Raw genomic sequence first — 17932 nt, forward strand, 5'->3', positions numbered from 1 at the left:
GTCCCTGAAATCACAATTCCAGTGGTTCCTTCCCTTACATTGGTAGTACAGATTCATGGCTATTGATGCATGGCTTATGAGACTATCTGGAGAAAAGCAAGCGTAACCCTTTTATAGAATCTGGCAATCCACGTGAGAGCACGCGTAATTGATATTCGCTAGTAAAGTTGCTTGATCCGACGATGGCTTGGCCACACACCAAGTTTTCTGCAATATTATTGTCAAAGCAAATTTCTTGGAATTAGGACAATGTACAACCAAAAATTTACCCAATTTAAGTTGGATTCGTTTACTTTTCATCGTAAGTTGATAGTTGCTACCTGTTCATTAGCCATGACAGAACTTCCACCTGCAAAAATATGAACAGAGAAGAAATCCCAAAATATGACCATTTGCCATTTATTGTAGTAATCATGATAAACCCAACACAGATTTGAGAAGAAACCAACTAAAATATACTGTACTTGAGGAAATAATGTAACGGGCCCGGTCGTACGACTTGATCAATGTTAAAAGAGCCCAACATATTCTCTTAATTTAAGGGTAAATTTTTTTAAAAAATCTACCAAAAATTTGGCAGAGTTTCATTTGTATTGAGGACATTCCAAGTTATCGACTACTATCAATTTACTCAATCAACTCATCATCACAAGGTCCCATAATTCCGGACCTTATATCAATCATCATAATTCAACAACTCATACAATCCACACAATATATATATATATATATATATATATATATATATATATATATATATATATATATATATATATCCTACGAGTAAGTTCAATATCAACATGGCCCACATATCATATCATAAAATTTAAAAGAAAAGGAAATATTAACATGCAAAGAAAGCATTACAACATAATAAGTGTTCTTAAACATTTCAAAAAGGTTAATTACAAGATAACTAAAGTACCACATGTTAAGCTGAACTTTTATAAATACATCAAAGTTTACACAAAAACATACTACATAAACGCATTAATTCTCTTTTGTTTAAGTTAAATATTTAAATAAACTTGACAAAGTAGAGTCCTAAACTAATGATTTCCCTAGATATTTGATGGACCTGTTACATAAATAATCATGCCATTATATTGATAAAAAAATATATACATATGCTCATGTAATATATATGAAAGAAGTATTAATTTTCTATCGGATCCATAAGAATTCTAACAGACAACTTATGTTTTGCTTGTAAATCTTTTAAACCCAATTAATACTCATTTGTATATTTTTAATTTAAATACTCTTATTTACTTGCATGAACCGGGTGACCTTGCAAAATCTAATCTTGTGATTCATTTCCTGGTAATTCTATCACGGATGCCATTAGCCAAAGCTAATCTTGCAATTCGTTTCTCGGCATTCCTATCACGGATGCCATTAGCCGAAGCTAATTTTGTAAAACTTTATTTACATTGAACACGATATTTATTGTAATGGCATTCACCAGAAGAATTTTAAATTGTATAAGTGCAAAAAAGAGGGAAAATCACACACCTGTTCCGCCTGTCTCGTGACCTCCCCTAACAGAAGATCCAATCCTGGTTGCTCCTCCTGAATCACAAGGAAGTTTTTGGTTATGATTCCTTCAAGCCGATATTATAGACAATCCATATTCCTTCATTACTCATATGTTACTTTATATGCATGTTCATTTCCTCATAATAACAAACATACATATATCAGGTATATTTTCAAAGTTAGTATCTCAATGTGCAAGTGTTTGTGTGACTCAATTATTTTATATTCTTACATATAATATTCACATGAAAGTCTATTGTTACTGTCTAACTTTGAATTGTTATTGTCCAACGGTTGTTGTCCAACCGTTGCTGCTTGAACTGTTGTTGTCCAACGATTGATGTCTAACCATTGTTGTTTGAACACTCATCAGATTTTTAACTATATCTAGAGTTCTAGAACTCCATTTTAAGTGAGATTGATCTCGTTGGAAAGCTAAGAGACGAGGCTACAAGTTCTCTAAAGGAAGGAGAACCCAGTTATGCCTCCAAAATAGTCAAAATTGCTCATCAACCCAACAGTCCTACTACCCTATAGAATCAGTCACGACTCAATCTCGGTTGGTAACCTATAACTGGAGTTCTACATCTCCAAATTGAGCAAGATCAGTTTCCTTGGTTAGCTAACATCCAAATCTACAGTTTTTATGAGAAATCTAATCCTAATTCCCTCATCCTCCTACCCAAAATCTCACCGAAAGTCAGGAGACAAGTTTGTCAAGATTCGTCTCCCCCTCCCCTTCATACAATACTTTCATAAACCACATACCACACACATAAATTAACTTAATTTTAACAATAAGTACTTTTTCCCCAATTCATGTCTAAGAACCCTAACTTATAATTCAGTATCAAGGCACTAATTCATTATCGAATTTGAAATGAATGTTTAAGATCATGTTTAGAACACATTACCCGGTACGAATTAAGATTTTGATCTTCAACTCCCTCCTTTCTTTTCTTCTTGTTCAATTTCTTGTTAATCCCTTGCTCACAAGTGTTTATCCCATCTATAAACCCTTAATCTTGGATAGTTCTTGAAATTTTAGTGTTTCTCTCTTGATTTTGCAAGAATGGGTATAAAACTCCATATTTTCTCTCCTTATGGTTCCCTGCAGATTTTTGGTGAGGAGAGAGTATTTATACTCTATATTTTCCCTTATTTGAATTTAGGCCTCATTTCCTTTAAATTTTTGAATTCCTGTCTTTTATTTAATCATACGCATCAATTTCTTCACTTTTATTTCTCATGTAGTTAGTTTTCAATTTAAGCAACCTTTATTTATTTTTAATTTTTTTTTCAGGGTTTACATTTTCCCCTCCTAATAGAAATTTCATCCTCGAAATTTGAGTAATGTACCTAAGTTTATAAACAAGTTAAGGAATTTTCGTCTCATTTTTTATTCTCTCTCCCATGTCTCTTCCTCGATTTGTGAGCTTCGCCATAAGACTCTGATGATGGAAACTTTCTTATTATGAAGTTCTTTCTTGCCCCAATCGAGAATCTTTATTGGTCTCACCTCAAGTGTTAAGTCTTCTTTTACCTCCACTGGCACTTGAGGTAACACTCTCGAAGGGTCTACATTGGTTTTTCGCAGCAAAGAAACATGGAATACATTGTGAACTTTGGCCAATTGTGAGGGCAAGTTTATTTCATATGATACAGGTCCGATACATTTTTGGATTTCAAATGGTCCGATGAACCTCAGAGCTAACTTCCCCTTCATGCCGAATCTCAGCATGTGCTTCCATGGAGCTACCTTCAAGAATATTTTATCTCCAGGACAAAATTCAAGTGGTCTTCTTCTAATATCTGCATACTTCTTCTGTCTATCCTGAGCCACCTTCATTCGATCCTTGATAATCCTCACTTTTTCAGTAGTGATTTGTACTATTCTGCCCTATACAGCTTTCTGTCCCCAACTTCTTCCCAGCACAAAGGTGTCCTACACTTTCTGCCATAAAGAGCTTCAAATGGCGCCATTCCAATTGTTGACTGATAACTGTTGCTATACGTGAATTCCACTAGTGACAGGTGCTCCTCCTAGTTTCCACTAAATTCCAAAGCACATGCCCTTAGTAAATCCTCTAAAATCTAAATAACTCTCTCAGATTGGCCATCAGTCTGCGGATGAAAGGCAGTACTGACACTCAAATTTGTTCCCAAGGCACGTTGTATGCTCGGCTAGAGACGTGAAGTAAATCTTGGGTCTCGGTCTGAAACAATTGATATTGGAACTCCATGAAGCCTCACAACTTCGTTCACATACATCTTAGCCAACTTGTCAACTGGATCTGTCATCTTTACTGGTAGGAAAAGGGCAAACTTAGTTAGTCGATCCACAATGACCCAGATTGCATCATTTCCCCTCTTTCCTCTAGGTAGTCCCGACACAAAGTCCATTGTGATCATCTCCCACTTCCACTCAGGGATTGGTAACGGTTGTAACAGCCCTGCCGGCTTTCGGTGTTCTACTTTTACTTGCTGGCAAATACTATATTTTGCCACGTGGCCAGCCACTTCTTTTCTCATATTTGGCCACCACTAGTACTGTTTTAGATCCTGGTACATGTTGTTACTACCTGGATGTACAACGAACTTAGACTTGTGGGCCTCTCGTAGTAACATTTGTTTAAGGACTTTGTTTTCAGGCACATACATACGTCGCCCTAACATCACTATTCCATCATCACCCATTCTAAAAAGAGTTTCACCCCCCGATTCTAGTTTGATTCTTACTTTTGACACTTCATCATCAAGCTGTTGTGCCTCTAATATTTGCTCTTGATATCTCACCCTTAATTGAGCCATTAAGGATCCTTCCGGACTCACATTTAATAATGCCCCCAATCTCTTTAGCTCACTCATGGTTTTCTCATTCTAAATCGTTGGTCCACCCCTAATTGCCTTGTCTTTACGGCTGAGAGCATCCGCGACTACATTCGCTTTTCCTGGATGATAATCTATAATACAGTCGTAATCTTTAATTAATTCTACCCATCTCCATTGTTGCATGTTCAACTCCTTCTACGACATCAGATATTTAAGGCTCTTATGATCCGTGAAAATTTGAACTTGGGATCTGTATAAGTAGTGCCTCCATACTCGTAAGGCAAAAACTACTGCTGCCAATTCTAAGTCATGAACTGTGTAGTTGATTTCATGAGTCTTTAGTTGTCTGGATGCATATGCAACTACTTTTCCATGCTGCATTAGGACACAACCCAGTCCTTTTCTTGAGGCATCACTGTAAACTACATAGCCTTCTGTTCCGGATGGAAGGATTAGTACGAGGGCAGTAGTAAGCCTTCTCTTCAATTCTTGAAAGCTCTCATCGCACTCCTTTGACCACTCCCATCTTATGTTCTTCCTGGTGAGTCGTGTCAATGGAGTTGCTATTGTTGAAAACCTTTCGATAAACCTTCTATAATACCCTGCCAATCCGAGAAAACTACAAATTTCAGTTACCGTAGTAGGCCTTTCCCATCTCAGAACTGCTTCCACCTTCTGAGGGTCCACAAAAATGCCTTCTAAAGACACTACATGCCCTAAAAAGGTAACTTCTTTTAACTAGAAGTCACATTTATCCAACATGGCATACAGCTGGCGGCTCCTCAGAGTCTGTAGTGTCTGTCTCAGGTGCTGTTCATGCTCCTCATAGGATTTGGAGTAAACCAAGATGTCATCAATGAATACGACAACAAACTTATCAAGGTATGGTCGGAATACTCGGTTCATTAAATCCATAAAAAATGTTGGAGCATTAGTTAATCCAAAGGGTAGCACCAAGAACTCGAAGTGTCCGTAGCGAGTTCTGAAGGTAGTTTTTGGCACATCTTGCCCTTTGATTCGCATCTGGTAGTATCCTGATCTTAAATCAATCTTTGAGAATACATGAGCACCCTTCAACTGATTGAACAAATCATCTATTCGCGGAAGCGGATATCTGTTCTTTATCGTCACTTTATTCAGCTGACGGTAATCTATGCAAAACCTCAACATTCCATCTTTCTTCTTCACAAATAATACGGGTGCCCCCCGATGTGAGTTGTTTGGTCGTATGAACCTTTTGTCTAAGAGCTCCTGTAATTGAATTTTCAACTCATCCAATTCTTTTGGGGCCATTTGCAATTGAATAGCATGTGCAACTTTCTTTAAGCTACAATGATGGATGTCCATGGCTAGAATTGCCTCGGTAGTAGCTCTTTTCCATGGCATTGATGATGGCGTAGCTATAATGTGGCTCTAACAATCAAGGTTGTCAATTCCGTTTCGGTAGGTGTTTCGTTTTTTCAATTGGAATGGAATGTTTCAGTTTCGGAGTGTTTCGGCGTGCCGTTTCGGGGTTGTACTATATATATATATTTAACAAACATAATTCAAATTCAAGATAAATTAATATAAATTATGCAATACAAACACAATGCCAAACAAATATAATTTCAAAATTTAAAATATTTCTAAATAGTCAAGATTAAATAGATCTTTAACTTAAAGTAATTCAACTTAAACAAAATATCAAAATATTATGAAAGTAAAATGTTTTAACACAAATATTTTAAATATAAAGTTAGGTCAATGTTATCAAGGCTAATGGAATCTAAAGCATATCTTGTTTTGCTCAAATTCCTACAAAGTATAAATATGAAAAAAACAACATGAATATAAACCATATATATTAGTGATAAATCTAATTTTAAAAAATTAATATCATTGTTAATGAAAATAGTAATAATAATTTTCAATATTATTATCAATATCATTATTATTGAAAATAGTAATGAAAAAGAGTTTTTTATAATTGGGTGATTTAATTAATTAAATTGAACAAGGTTCAATTTGATTCAATGACTTTTCAAGAGCGGAACGGAACATGTGGAATGAAACCGGAACATTCCGGGCGGAATTTAGCCGAAAAATCCAGAACGGACCGAGATTTAAAATGAGATGAAATTTGTTCTGTTTTGTTCTGTTTTTTGAATTGGTATGGAATGTTTCGATCATTCCGGATGAAACGAAACGGAATATACAACCTTAGTAACAATCCTTTTCCTTATTTATTTTTTTGTTTTCTTTCCTCTTTTGTGCATGTCCTTAAAAAGAAAAAAAAAACAACCAGAATTTTAATCTACAATGACTTATTTAACTTCTTCGAACAAAGCATAATCATGCTTTAAATGTCAAACCATGTGATCATCAAGGAAAAAAAAATGAAAGTATCATCTAACTTAAATGGCTCTTCAACCATTTATTTATTTATTTTATCAGGGAAAAAACTTGGACTTCGTTTTTTTAAATTACTTTTCATATTTTTAATTTAAAGAAAATATTTTATGTGAATCCAACAACTTGAAAGTTCCAAACACTCGCAAACAAGATATGGAGATGGCCATTCAGAATTGACTTTTCTGCTACACGAACAAAAAAAAAATATCACCCACCCCCTTCTAGAATCATTGAAACTTGCTTGGAAAGAAATGTTTGAAGGCAATAATATTTAATTGGTCTCTGCGCACATCACCTGCCCCCTTATCTCTCGCTCTCTGATCCATTTCTGGATTTATTTCTTAGTGTAAAAATGACAGTGACAGTCACTTCAATTCTAGTCTCCATTGTTTATGTTGCAGTGGTAAGATGGGCATGGAGAGTTTTGAACTGGGTTTGGTTTCGGCCGAAGAAGGTCGAGAGGTGCTTGAGACAACAAGGTTTTGCAGGCAAGCCTTACAGGCTTTTGTTCGGAGACTGGAAAGAAAGTTCAGATATGATGAAAGAAGCAAGGACCAAACCCATTGGTTTATCAGACGCTCTTCTACCTCGTGTCATGCCCTTCCTCCATCAACTGGTCAAGGATTATGGTATTTCAACACGCAACCCTTTATTATCTCTCTCGTAGAAAAGATGATTTTTCTTGCTAGTTAAATATTTCTCCGATTTATGAAGAAATTCCTTTTGTTTCTATAAGGCGCCAATGATTGAGAAATTAAAACCAGTTGATCATGATGAATTTTATTTATGTCGAACAACTTTTGTTCACCGTTTCTCAGTAAAACTCTGTTATCATTGGTTTATTTTAATTGATAAGATATTATCTTTTACGAATACAAAAACAAATTAATTTTCCATTGGTATCATTGGGAATCAGAACGCCATGTTCCATTGGTTAGTGCTGCACTGTGCTGGCCGAATGTTTCAGCCGATTTCTTATTTTATTTCATTTTATAGTGCTCTTGTGGACTACTCTCGCCTCAAACCTAGTTTTCTATCAATGGGAGAAAAATATATAGATTAAATTAATTACTTCTTAATTATAGTTTTAGAGAGTTATAATATTTTTAAAACAGACCAAGTGGGTATTAATTTTCAATATTCATGGTATGCGTATTTGATCTCTTGGTAGTGTTGGTTTCCTACTGGACAGAACAGTACTAATTACTAACAGTTGAAAACATTGGTTTCCAAGTCAGTATTGAACTTGTTATTAGTTGGCTAGAGGTTGTATAAATATAAATAAAAGAACTTAGTATTATGTTTATTTTTACGTTTCAAAAATATTCTTGAAAAAAATTAAAAATATTTTTACGTTGGCTAGAGGTTGTTATTATTTTTAGTTACAAGAATTTTACCTTAAATTTTTTCTGGGTCTGGATTTCTTTTGTTCATATCTCAATTTGAGCCTCGTGCATTTCCCTCAACAGAAGAATATATATATATATATATATATATATATATATATATATATTTGATTAATAAGTATGCTTCCTCTGACGATGCAGGTAAGAATTCATTTATGTGGATTGGGCCGAAACCAAGAGTGAACATCATGAACCCTGATCAGATAAGGGACGTATTCATGAAGATAAATGAATATAAGAAGCCCTCGCACCCGCTGTTGAAACTTATAGTATGTGGACTTGCAAGTCACGAGGGTGAAAAATGGGCTAAACATAGAAAGATAATCAACCCAGCATTCCATCAAGAGAAGCTAAAGGTGATCATGATAGTCTCAACTTATTTGCCTACAAGCGTCCATGCTGTTCGATTGCCTTGAATGAGTAGCATGCATGTTGTGCTCTCATATAGCTGTAATATAGAACTTTCGATGATGATATGTTCTCTTTGCTTGTTACAGCTTATGATACCTGCGTTTTACGAAAGTTGTAGTGGGATGATTAACAAGTGGGAGAAGCTGGTCTCTGTAGACGAGGGGCCATGTGAATTGGATGTCTGGCCTGATCTTCAAGGCTTAACTTGTGATGCTATTTCTCGAACGTCGTTTGGAAGTAATTACGAAGAAGGAAAAAGAATATTTGATCTCCTCAAGGAACTTACCAATCTTACAGCTCATGTTATAATAAAAGCTATTGTCATACCAGGGTACAGGTAACTCTTTATTCTGTTTTTGCTGGACATTACAATTCAGTTCCTTCAAGTTAGTCCTTGTTCAACGAGATATATCTTAAAAGTAAGAAGCAGAACAAATCCAAATCTCTTGACAACATGTTCATGAATTGCTTGTAGGTTTCTGCCGATCCCATCTAATAGAAGGCTAAAAGCTATTGACAAAGAAATAAAAGCTTCTCTTAATGCTCTCATCAACAAAAGAGAGAAAGCAATGAGTGCTGGTGAAGATGCAAAGAAAGACTTGTTGGGTTTACTTCTGGAATCCAATTTTAGAGAAATACAAGAGCATGGAAATACCAAGAGCGTCGGAATGAGCATTGAAGATGTGATTGACGAATGTAAAATATTCTACTTTGCTGGACAAGAAACAACCTTAGTTCTTCTTACCTGGACCATGATTTTATTGGCTCAGTATCCGAATTGGCAAGCACGCGCAAGAGAAGAGGTTGTGCAAGTCTTTGGTAACAAAAAACCAGATTTCGATGGGCTAAATCACCTTAAAGTTGTGAGTATTTCTCTGAATTTGCAACTGAATTCTTCTACATCAATATTGTCTTATTATTGTTAAGAACACAGAGCATTCTTGCATTTAAAATGCAAGCTTAAGTATCCTTTGAAGAAAAAGTAAGATAGCAGAAAAAAAAAGTTCATGTTTTCTTTCGTTGAATTATTAATCGGCCAAAATGACGAGGAAAAGCAACCAACAGACGAGTACGCAAGCAAGCTAGGAGGTGACATCTATATACATTAAGAATGAGATTTACTAGTTCTTGGATCAACATAAAGATTCTCAATTTAGCAAGTTGAAATGGCATGCAAATGATCTCTATATATGCGATATTTTATTTTATCTAAGTGGATCGCATGTCACCTTTCTCATGGATTCTTACCATGTAGTACCATTTTCTCTTTTGATGCATGTTACAGGTTACCATGATTTTGTATGAAGTTCTTAGGTTATACCCGCCAGTAATTACGCTTAATCGAGATGTTCATGAAGAAATAAAGCTTGGAAATTTGCTATTACCTGCCGGAGTGCAGGTCTCGTTGCCAACAATCCTCCTTCACCAAGACCATGAACTATGGGGTGATGATGCCTCTGAGTTCAAACCAGAGAGGTTTGCTGAAGGTGTTTCAAAGGCAACAAAGAGTCAAGTCTCATTCCTTCCATTTGGATGGGGTCCTCGAATATGCGTTGGACAAAACTTTGCTTTGATTGAAGCAAAAATGGCTTTGGCAATGGTTTTACAGCGCTACTCTTTTGAGCTCTCTCCGTCGTATATTCATGCTCCTCGCACAGTCATAACTCTTCAGCCACAGCACGGTGCTCCAATGATATTACGTAAACTCTAAAATGTTTATATGTGACGGATAAGAGTTATCCCAGGGTATAAAAGTAGGTTGGATCTCCCAATAAACCAAACCAAAAAGAAAACCTCTAGTTTATAATATGTGCAAATTATGTTATATTGTCCAATGACATATTTGTCATATTAATCACAACATTATAGTACCGTGGGTTGTTTTACTGTAATCTTAGACACAGTTTACGATAAATTAATATAATAAAATTACATATTTGCATATGAGTGGAAAAAAAAAAGGGTGTTTTGATCTTTTCTACTAGTTCATTGATTATTAAAAGATTATTTGGGGGTGTTGATTTTTTTTTTTTAACAGTAAAAGAACTCTTTTACTCCTGGAATCAACAAAAATTAGAACTGTTGACTAAAGGTTTTTTTAATTTTTTGATTTTTTATAAATTTTTAGACAGCAAAAATATTTCTTTACCTTGAAATCAAAAATTGTTGGGTTATTAGATAAGGGTTTTTTTTGTTTTTCCATTATTCATATGTAGTAAAAGTATATTTTTGGCTCTAAGACAAAAAATCAAGTTTGTATTTAAGGCTATTTTTGTATTTTTATACAGGTTTTTTTAATAATTATCAAGGTCATAAGAGTATTTTAGTATTTTTTTGAGTTTTTAATTTTTTAATCAGAAAAATTGTTAGTATGTTGTAAGTATACGTGAAAAAATAATAGATGAAATATGTGCATGTTATTCATGCAATGATGACATTTCACCATCTTCTTGGATGTGCTTTTGTAAGAAGATATGCTATTGTGTTCTCTCCCATTTAATGTGGTGTGTAATGGCATACAATATTAGTTTTTTTTCTCTCTCTCTCCCACCAAGTGTTTAGGGTTAGATAGCTATTGTAAGAAAATACATGTAACTGAATTGTCACTAGTTGGTTTTTTTCTCTCTCTTCTACCAAGAGTTCAGGGTTAGATAGCTAGTGTAAGAAAATACACAATTAACCGAGCATAAAAAGGAGTAAAGAAAAAGGGTAGTAACTGAATATATGTATAATTAGCTGACATCACAGCTCAATGGCTTGGAAGAAATATAGAATGAGTCTCCAGCAGCTTCTCTTCTGCAGAGCTTGTCTGAAATGCAGAAAACAATCCTGGCACCCATAGAGGCTTGTAAATTATTGGTTTTTGATCAACGAATAACTTGTACAACAAGATGTATTGTACTAATGAACCCGTTCGAGATTGCACAGCACCATTTCCTCGAGAGCTGGTTGATAGGATCCCCGAGGAAGACTTCTGAGATTCTGAATTGCAAGATCAGCTCTCTCTTTTGCCAATTCCTGTGCCCTTTCAATGCCACCACAGTCCATAACCAACTCAGTAGCTTCATCAAGAGAAACACTCACACGGAACTCGGTCTCGATTATTTCTCTTAGTTTTGGTGATTGCTCTAGAGCAAATATTACTGGAGCAGTCAGGTTCCCCTTTGCCAGGTCACTGCCAGCTGGCTTCCCCGGCAGCTCTGCTGACTGTGTAAAATCTAATATGTCATCCACAACTTGGAAGGATAGACCAAGATTCTTACCATATTCATAGATTAGAACGCATACATTACTGTCCACCCCACTAAAAATAGCAGCTCCTTTGGTACTAGCAGCAATTAAGGAGGCTGTCTTGTAGTAAGCTCAAGATCACAGTCGAACAAGCTAGATTCCTGCTCTATTTCACCACTTGGAAAATCCTTAATAACCTGCCATTGAGCGAGAATAATTGTAAATCAACTTCAGTTACAATTTTTTAAAATTAGATAATATATAGCATAGTGCAAAAACTCCAAGGTTATATCAGACACTGGACTATATATACTCGGATATACAGAATGGAGTTGCAGACCTACCGAGCTGATAAGCTTAATGAGTTCAATATTTTCAAGATTCGCTAGGTACCATGACGATTGAGCAAACATAAACTCCCCCAGCCAGTACTGCTACCCTTGTACCATAGTGTTGATGAACAGTTTCCTTCCCTGCAAATTAGCAGCAGTGAACTGAAAGTCAGAGAAGGCCTTGCAGTAGGCCTGAAATTAAATTAGAAACAAAAAACAAAATGAAAATGCAATAAAGTTAGTAATAGATATTTCAGTTTAGCTACTCTACTTGATGCGACAAGTATGAGATCCGATGATGGTGCGGTCAGTACCAGTGATTATGATTACTTCTTAGTATATTTCCTTCAGTTTTTTATCTCTGCTTAGGGAGCAATTATTTTAACAGTGAAAGTAGTGTATTACATCACTTTGGATGTGCACATTCAAGCTTATCTCCAGTCAATAGGCTCTAGCGTAGTGATTTACATTGAAAGAAGGCTTCAGCTATCACTCATCTATGACATACTGACTGATAAGTAGTGATGTGTGGCTTAAGATCTCACTCATCTATGACATACTCTCTGATAAAGTGATGTATCTCTTCAGATTCCCACAAGTTTATAGGCTTTTAAGAAAGAAAGGATACATATTTCATTGGATCTTCATACAATACAGTGCACAAGCCCATTCAACCAAAGATTTCTTCACAATCCGTGCTTGGAAGAATAATAGATAAATTCAGTTGCCGTTCTAAAGGGAAATAGGATTCTAGGGCAATGAACAAGTCCAAATAATCAAAGTTGGCTTCACGATAATCATAATTTTCATCTCACAGATAGGTTGACTAATATGCGAGCCTGTTGGACATCCATCTATTAGAACCCTTCTCTTTTCAGCCTTGGACTGGTTCTGCAAAACTCTAAACAGGGCAAATGGAATTAAAACTTATAATCCTTGGATACATTTCATGGAGATTTTATATTTAAATCTTTGCATATGTCTAGAAATACTCATTTAGAAATTCTCCAAATGAAGCTAATGTAGGGAGCAGAACCATGATTTATGTTCTATGAAGTGATCTTCTAGTTGTAGTAAGACATGACCTTATCCAATACAGATTATAATGCTGATAACCGGATTGAGTATTCTTTCCATCAAGCAAACTGTACAAGAATATCTGTAAGCATATTACAATAACCAAATAGAGGTTGTTGTCTGTTACCATTCCACAGCTACAAAGACCTCAGCACTTTACAAATACTAAGTACAGAGCATGCAAACTGTAAGTGGGCGTTGGTGACTAACATTAGATCCTTGTACACTGTAAGTTTTAAAATAACTTGGGTTTATTCAATAAGCATATGTTGGTGAATGATGCAGTGACATTAATGAGATTTTTCAAGTTGCTTTGATGTGAAATTCAAAATCCTACCTCTTCGCATGCCACTTTCATCCAATAAATCATCATGTATTAAACTTGCAGTGTGGATCATCTCAATAATCTCCGCTAAACGCTGATGTTCAGTTGTAAGATCCCTGCAAAGCAGAAATGCAATATACTTTTTCTATTCCATTCAGCACCATAAAAAGCCCTTAAAATACTGGATAAAACTTCCTTCAACCCGACTACTTCCACCGTGGCTCTTGACAGTAGAAAGACCAGAGCTGGTCGCATTCTCTTCCCACCAGCACCAAATATCTGCTCAGCTGCAGACATCAAAACCATATTTTCTGCAGCATCAATCTACCAGGGCATCTTCATCAGAAATATAAAAAGCTGGATATAAAGAACAAGACAAACTATTCTGATCCAGTGCAAAAAGGTACATGATTCATCAATATAGAGGGTAACAAATAATAGAAAACAAACAAGTAGAACATGGAAGCAGGTAAAAGTTTTTATGCAGTGGCCCTCTTTTGTGAACTCATCTTGTGCCAAAATAACCTTGTTTACTTGTACTAAAGTACAGAATCAGTGCTCAATTTAAATTTTTACGCACTACCACTATGCCAACTGATATCAACTCAGAACATTTGTAGTGGTCTATCAGCTAACCACTAGTTAATATATTGGTAAAAGTTCATTCTTCATTGATCTACTAGGACATATTCTACTACAAGCAAACATTAACTATTCATCCTAACATTCAGATAAATCATAATGCATCTTTCAATGGAATGAAGATGAATGAGCATGCACTTGAGCCAGGAACCAAATTCTCAAGGAAGAGACTAAGGAAGAAGAGCTGATTCCCAGCAAAATAAATTACATACAAGGATAACTACCACAGCCACAGACTAACACAACAATTCAAGATGGCATTTTGAAGCAAAACCACATTCGTATTCCAAGAATCAACGAATCATAAAACACCATCAACTTACATAAAGCACGATATGAAAATTCAGCATCTATCATTATTGGCATGGAAGAACTCAACAGTATGCAATAACTACGTCCTAGCATATGTCTAACTACACGATATCTAACATGTATTAACTACTCAACAACAAATATCTAAAAAGAGCACTCACAGACCGAAGATTTTTCTTAAGATTCAGAAGATCATCAGCAACCACTTCAAACAAATTTGTTAATGAAACTGGTTCTCTTGACTCTTTCTTCAAATTCAGAAGTCCTGTGGGACCTTCAGCAACTCCTGTATCAAGCCAAAAATGAACAAAAATACCAACATTTCAGGCATTACAACATATTACATCAATGGCAGGTGCTTTATTGATGGAGACCAAGCACTTAAATGTTATGTTTAGTAAATGGAATCACCAAAATCTTAACGAATTAGGAAAGCACTAAACTGTGGTCACTGATATTATTTCTGTTGGATACAGACACTAAACTGTAATCTAACAAATTCAAATTGTTCCGTCGAATACAAATACATTCAGCATCAATAAGACACGAAACTAATACTCTAAGATATCCTAAAAAGCAATTTTAAACATAAATACGAAAGGCAAATACAACTACTATCAATACAAGGAAAAAACATGAATATCAAAAACAGTTAGCAAAACATAAAATCCAAATTAAAATAAAAAGTGCAAAAAAAAATGTACTTGCAAGTAAAGTCTAAGGGGTTTTTGTTGAAGAAACTCGACACCTAGCAATATCTCGCCGGCAACAAACCATTCTCCTGAAACCATAATCTCTGTTACAACTCTTAGAAACTGACTTTGCATAATTCCTCACCGAATACCTATCTATTGAATCACTAGAGGAGAAGCTACAAGCCACCAAATGAAGTTTAGCCCTTCCAAAATCAAGATTACGGCAAGTCATTTACATCATTCTCAATAGCAACACCCCAAGAAAGCTAAAAAGAAACAATCATTCGCTATCCACTTAAAATACCCAGATAGAAAATATTGCTCAATTTGCCATATAACTAACAGCCTTGAGAAACAAATAGAGTAATTTGAAAGTGTTGAAAGTGTTTTTTTTTAATTAATTTTAATTAATTTTTGTTTTATTGTTTTTAAATTAGTTTGATGTTTTATATGAATTTTAAAAAATAAAAAATATATTATTTTAATATATTTTTAAATAAAAGTAATTTGAAAAACAAAATAATTGGAGTGTTAAAAATATAGAGTAGAGATTATTTTATAAAATATTTTTTATTTAAAAATACATCAAAATATATTAAACAAATCCTTCAAAATAACTCATGAAAACCAAAACTATCATTTTGATTACTAAACAACCGTTCAGTTTCTTTATCTTGTGTTATTTCTGTTAATTTTTTTTATTCTTTAAATCTAGAGATTAAAATATAAATAAATTAATTTTTTATATCAAAATTAAAAATATTAAACTAAAGGGACCAAAACATAAAAATAAAAAAAATTCAAGCCCCTAATTGTTAAAACCCGTTCTTCTTGTATAGTAAAAAAAAAAAAAAACTTGCTTTTGTCTTTCGAGTTGGTCCCTAAAGATTAAATTATTTTTAAACAATAAAATCAAAGTTTACTCTACCAAATTGTGAAACAATAGAGACCACACAAGAAATCCTAAGTTAATTGAAACAAATATTTTTTTTTTTCAAATATCACTAAACATAATATTTAAGAATAAAATTAAAAAAAAAATAATTACCAAAAATTATACAAAAAAATCTTGAAGAACATAAAAATAAAAAATAAAACTCACTGTTTCAATCTACAATAAAATACTAAGCAGTTTTAGCCTTTTCTTAATCTTAAGCTGAATGTTTTCAAGGCACATCAAGGCCTCTAACTTGTCTTCACAAAGTAGTTAGATTCGGATTACGAAATAGATGTATAGGAGGACCTAACCTGGTGGTTCTTCTGAGTTCTGATCCTGAATCAAACAACACTTGCTGGTTGCTACTTTACATCCGAATTCCCACACTCTCGCGCACTTCTATCATAGTTTATGTTTTGGGCTTTTGAGGTGTAAGTTTGCTGGGAGCTTGCAATTCAATTTTGGATCCTTTATCGGGAGATCAGCAATTAAATGAGGCCTGACAAAATTAGGCAAGAATGTATGTCAGACCAACTCTTCTGCTTCCTTGCAGCAATATATTTCCAGCAGACAAGTTGCCAGGAATTACTTCCTGGACCAAGGCTTAGGCATAGATGCAGTTGCTATAGCCTGCAAATTGACACAAAATTGTCGTAAGCATGACATGAAAATGTCTTCATTGTTGCCATGCATCATACATGTAGTAGTCCTTACTTGGACCAGTCTTGACAATGAGGCCAGAGTCCCTGAAATCACAATTCCAGCGGTTCCTTCCCTTACATTGGTAGTACAGATTCATGGCTATTGATGCATGGCTTATGAGACTATCTGGAGAAAAGCAAGGGTAACCCTTTTGTAGAATCTGGCAATCCACGTGAGAGCATGCGTAATTGATATTCGCTAGTAAAGTTGCTTGATCCGACGATGGCTTGGCCACACACCAAGTTTTCTGCAATATTATTGTCAAAGCAAATTTCTTGGAATTAGGACAATATACAACCAAAAATTTACCCAATTTAAGTTGGATTCGTTTACTTTCCATCGTATGAAGTTCTTAGGATATACCCGCCGGTAATTATGCTTAATCGAGATGTTCATGAAGAAATAAAGCTTGGAAATTTGCTATTACCTGCCGGAGTGCAGGTCTCGGTGCCAACAATCCTCCTTCACCAAGATCATGAACTATGGGGTGATGATGCCTCTGAGTTCATACCAGGGAGGTTTGCTGAAGGTGTTTCAAAGGCAACAAAGAGTCAAGTCTCATTCCTTCCATTTGGATGGGGTCCTCGAATATGCGTTGGACAGAACTTTGCTTTGATTGAAGCAAAAATGGCTTTGGCAATGGTTTTACAGCGCTACTCTTTTGAGCTCTCTCCGTCGTATATTCATGCTCCTCGCACAGTCATAACTCTTCAGCCACAGCACGGTGCTCCAATGATATTACGTAAACTCTAAAATGTTTATATGTGACGGGTAAGAGTTATCCCAGAGTTATCCCAGGGTATAAAGGAGGTTGGATCTCCCAATAAACCAAACCAAAAACAAAGCCTGTAGTATATAATATTATGTTCAAATGCTATCATGTCCAATGACATATTTTTCGTATTAATCACAACATTATAGTACCGTGGGTTGTTTTACTGTAATCATAGTAGATTACTATAATAAAATTACATATTTGCTTTTGAGTGGCAAAAAAAAAGTCCTGAGATGGGGCGTTTTGATCTTTTCTATTAGCCCATTCATCATTAAAAAAAAATTTAGGACGTAGAATTTATTTTTTTGCACGATAAAAAGAT

The 17932-nt window shown here is 35.0% G+C and overlaps 3 protein-coding genes and 1 pseudogene across 3 annotated transcripts in view; 3 read left to right on the forward strand and 1 right to left on the reverse strand.

Annotated features, from left to right (window-relative positions):
• Positions 1–10526, forward strand: part of LOC18103298 (cytochrome P450 72A15) — a 52022-nt gene extending 41496 nt beyond the window's left edge. Inside the window, exon 6 of the mRNA XM_052445283.1 lies at positions 10341–10526. The gene's annotated coding sequence lies outside the window, so the exon portion shown is untranslated. The remainder of the gene's footprint in view (positions 1–10340) is intronic.
• LOC18103316 (cytochrome P450 72A397) overlaps positions 1–17932 on the forward strand; it is a 138832-nt gene that overhangs the window by 20488 nt on the left and 100412 nt on the right. The gene's annotated exons all lie outside the window — the stretch shown is intronic.
• On the forward strand, positions 7046–10526 carry LOC18103304 (cytochrome P450 72A397). The gene is made up of 5 exons (XM_006377619.3): positions 7046–7394; positions 8313–8527; positions 8669–8919; positions 9058–9445; positions 9868–10526. The coding sequence occupies exons 1-5, from the start codon at positions 7118–7120 to the stop codon at positions 10291–10293; spliced, it is 1557 nt and encodes a 518-aa protein (XP_006377681.2). The 5' UTR covers positions 7046–7117; the 3' UTR covers positions 10294–10526.
• Positions 11434–16932, reverse strand: LOC18103305 (solanesyl diphosphate synthase 2, chloroplastic-like; annotated as a pseudogene).

This window comes from Populus trichocarpa, chromosome 11 (genome assembly GCF_000002775.5).
Source record: "Populus trichocarpa isolate Nisqually-1 chromosome 11, P.trichocarpa_v4.1, whole genome shotgun sequence".
NCBI classification, from domain to species: domain Eukaryota; kingdom Viridiplantae; phylum Streptophyta; class Magnoliopsida; order Malpighiales; family Salicaceae; genus Populus; species Populus trichocarpa.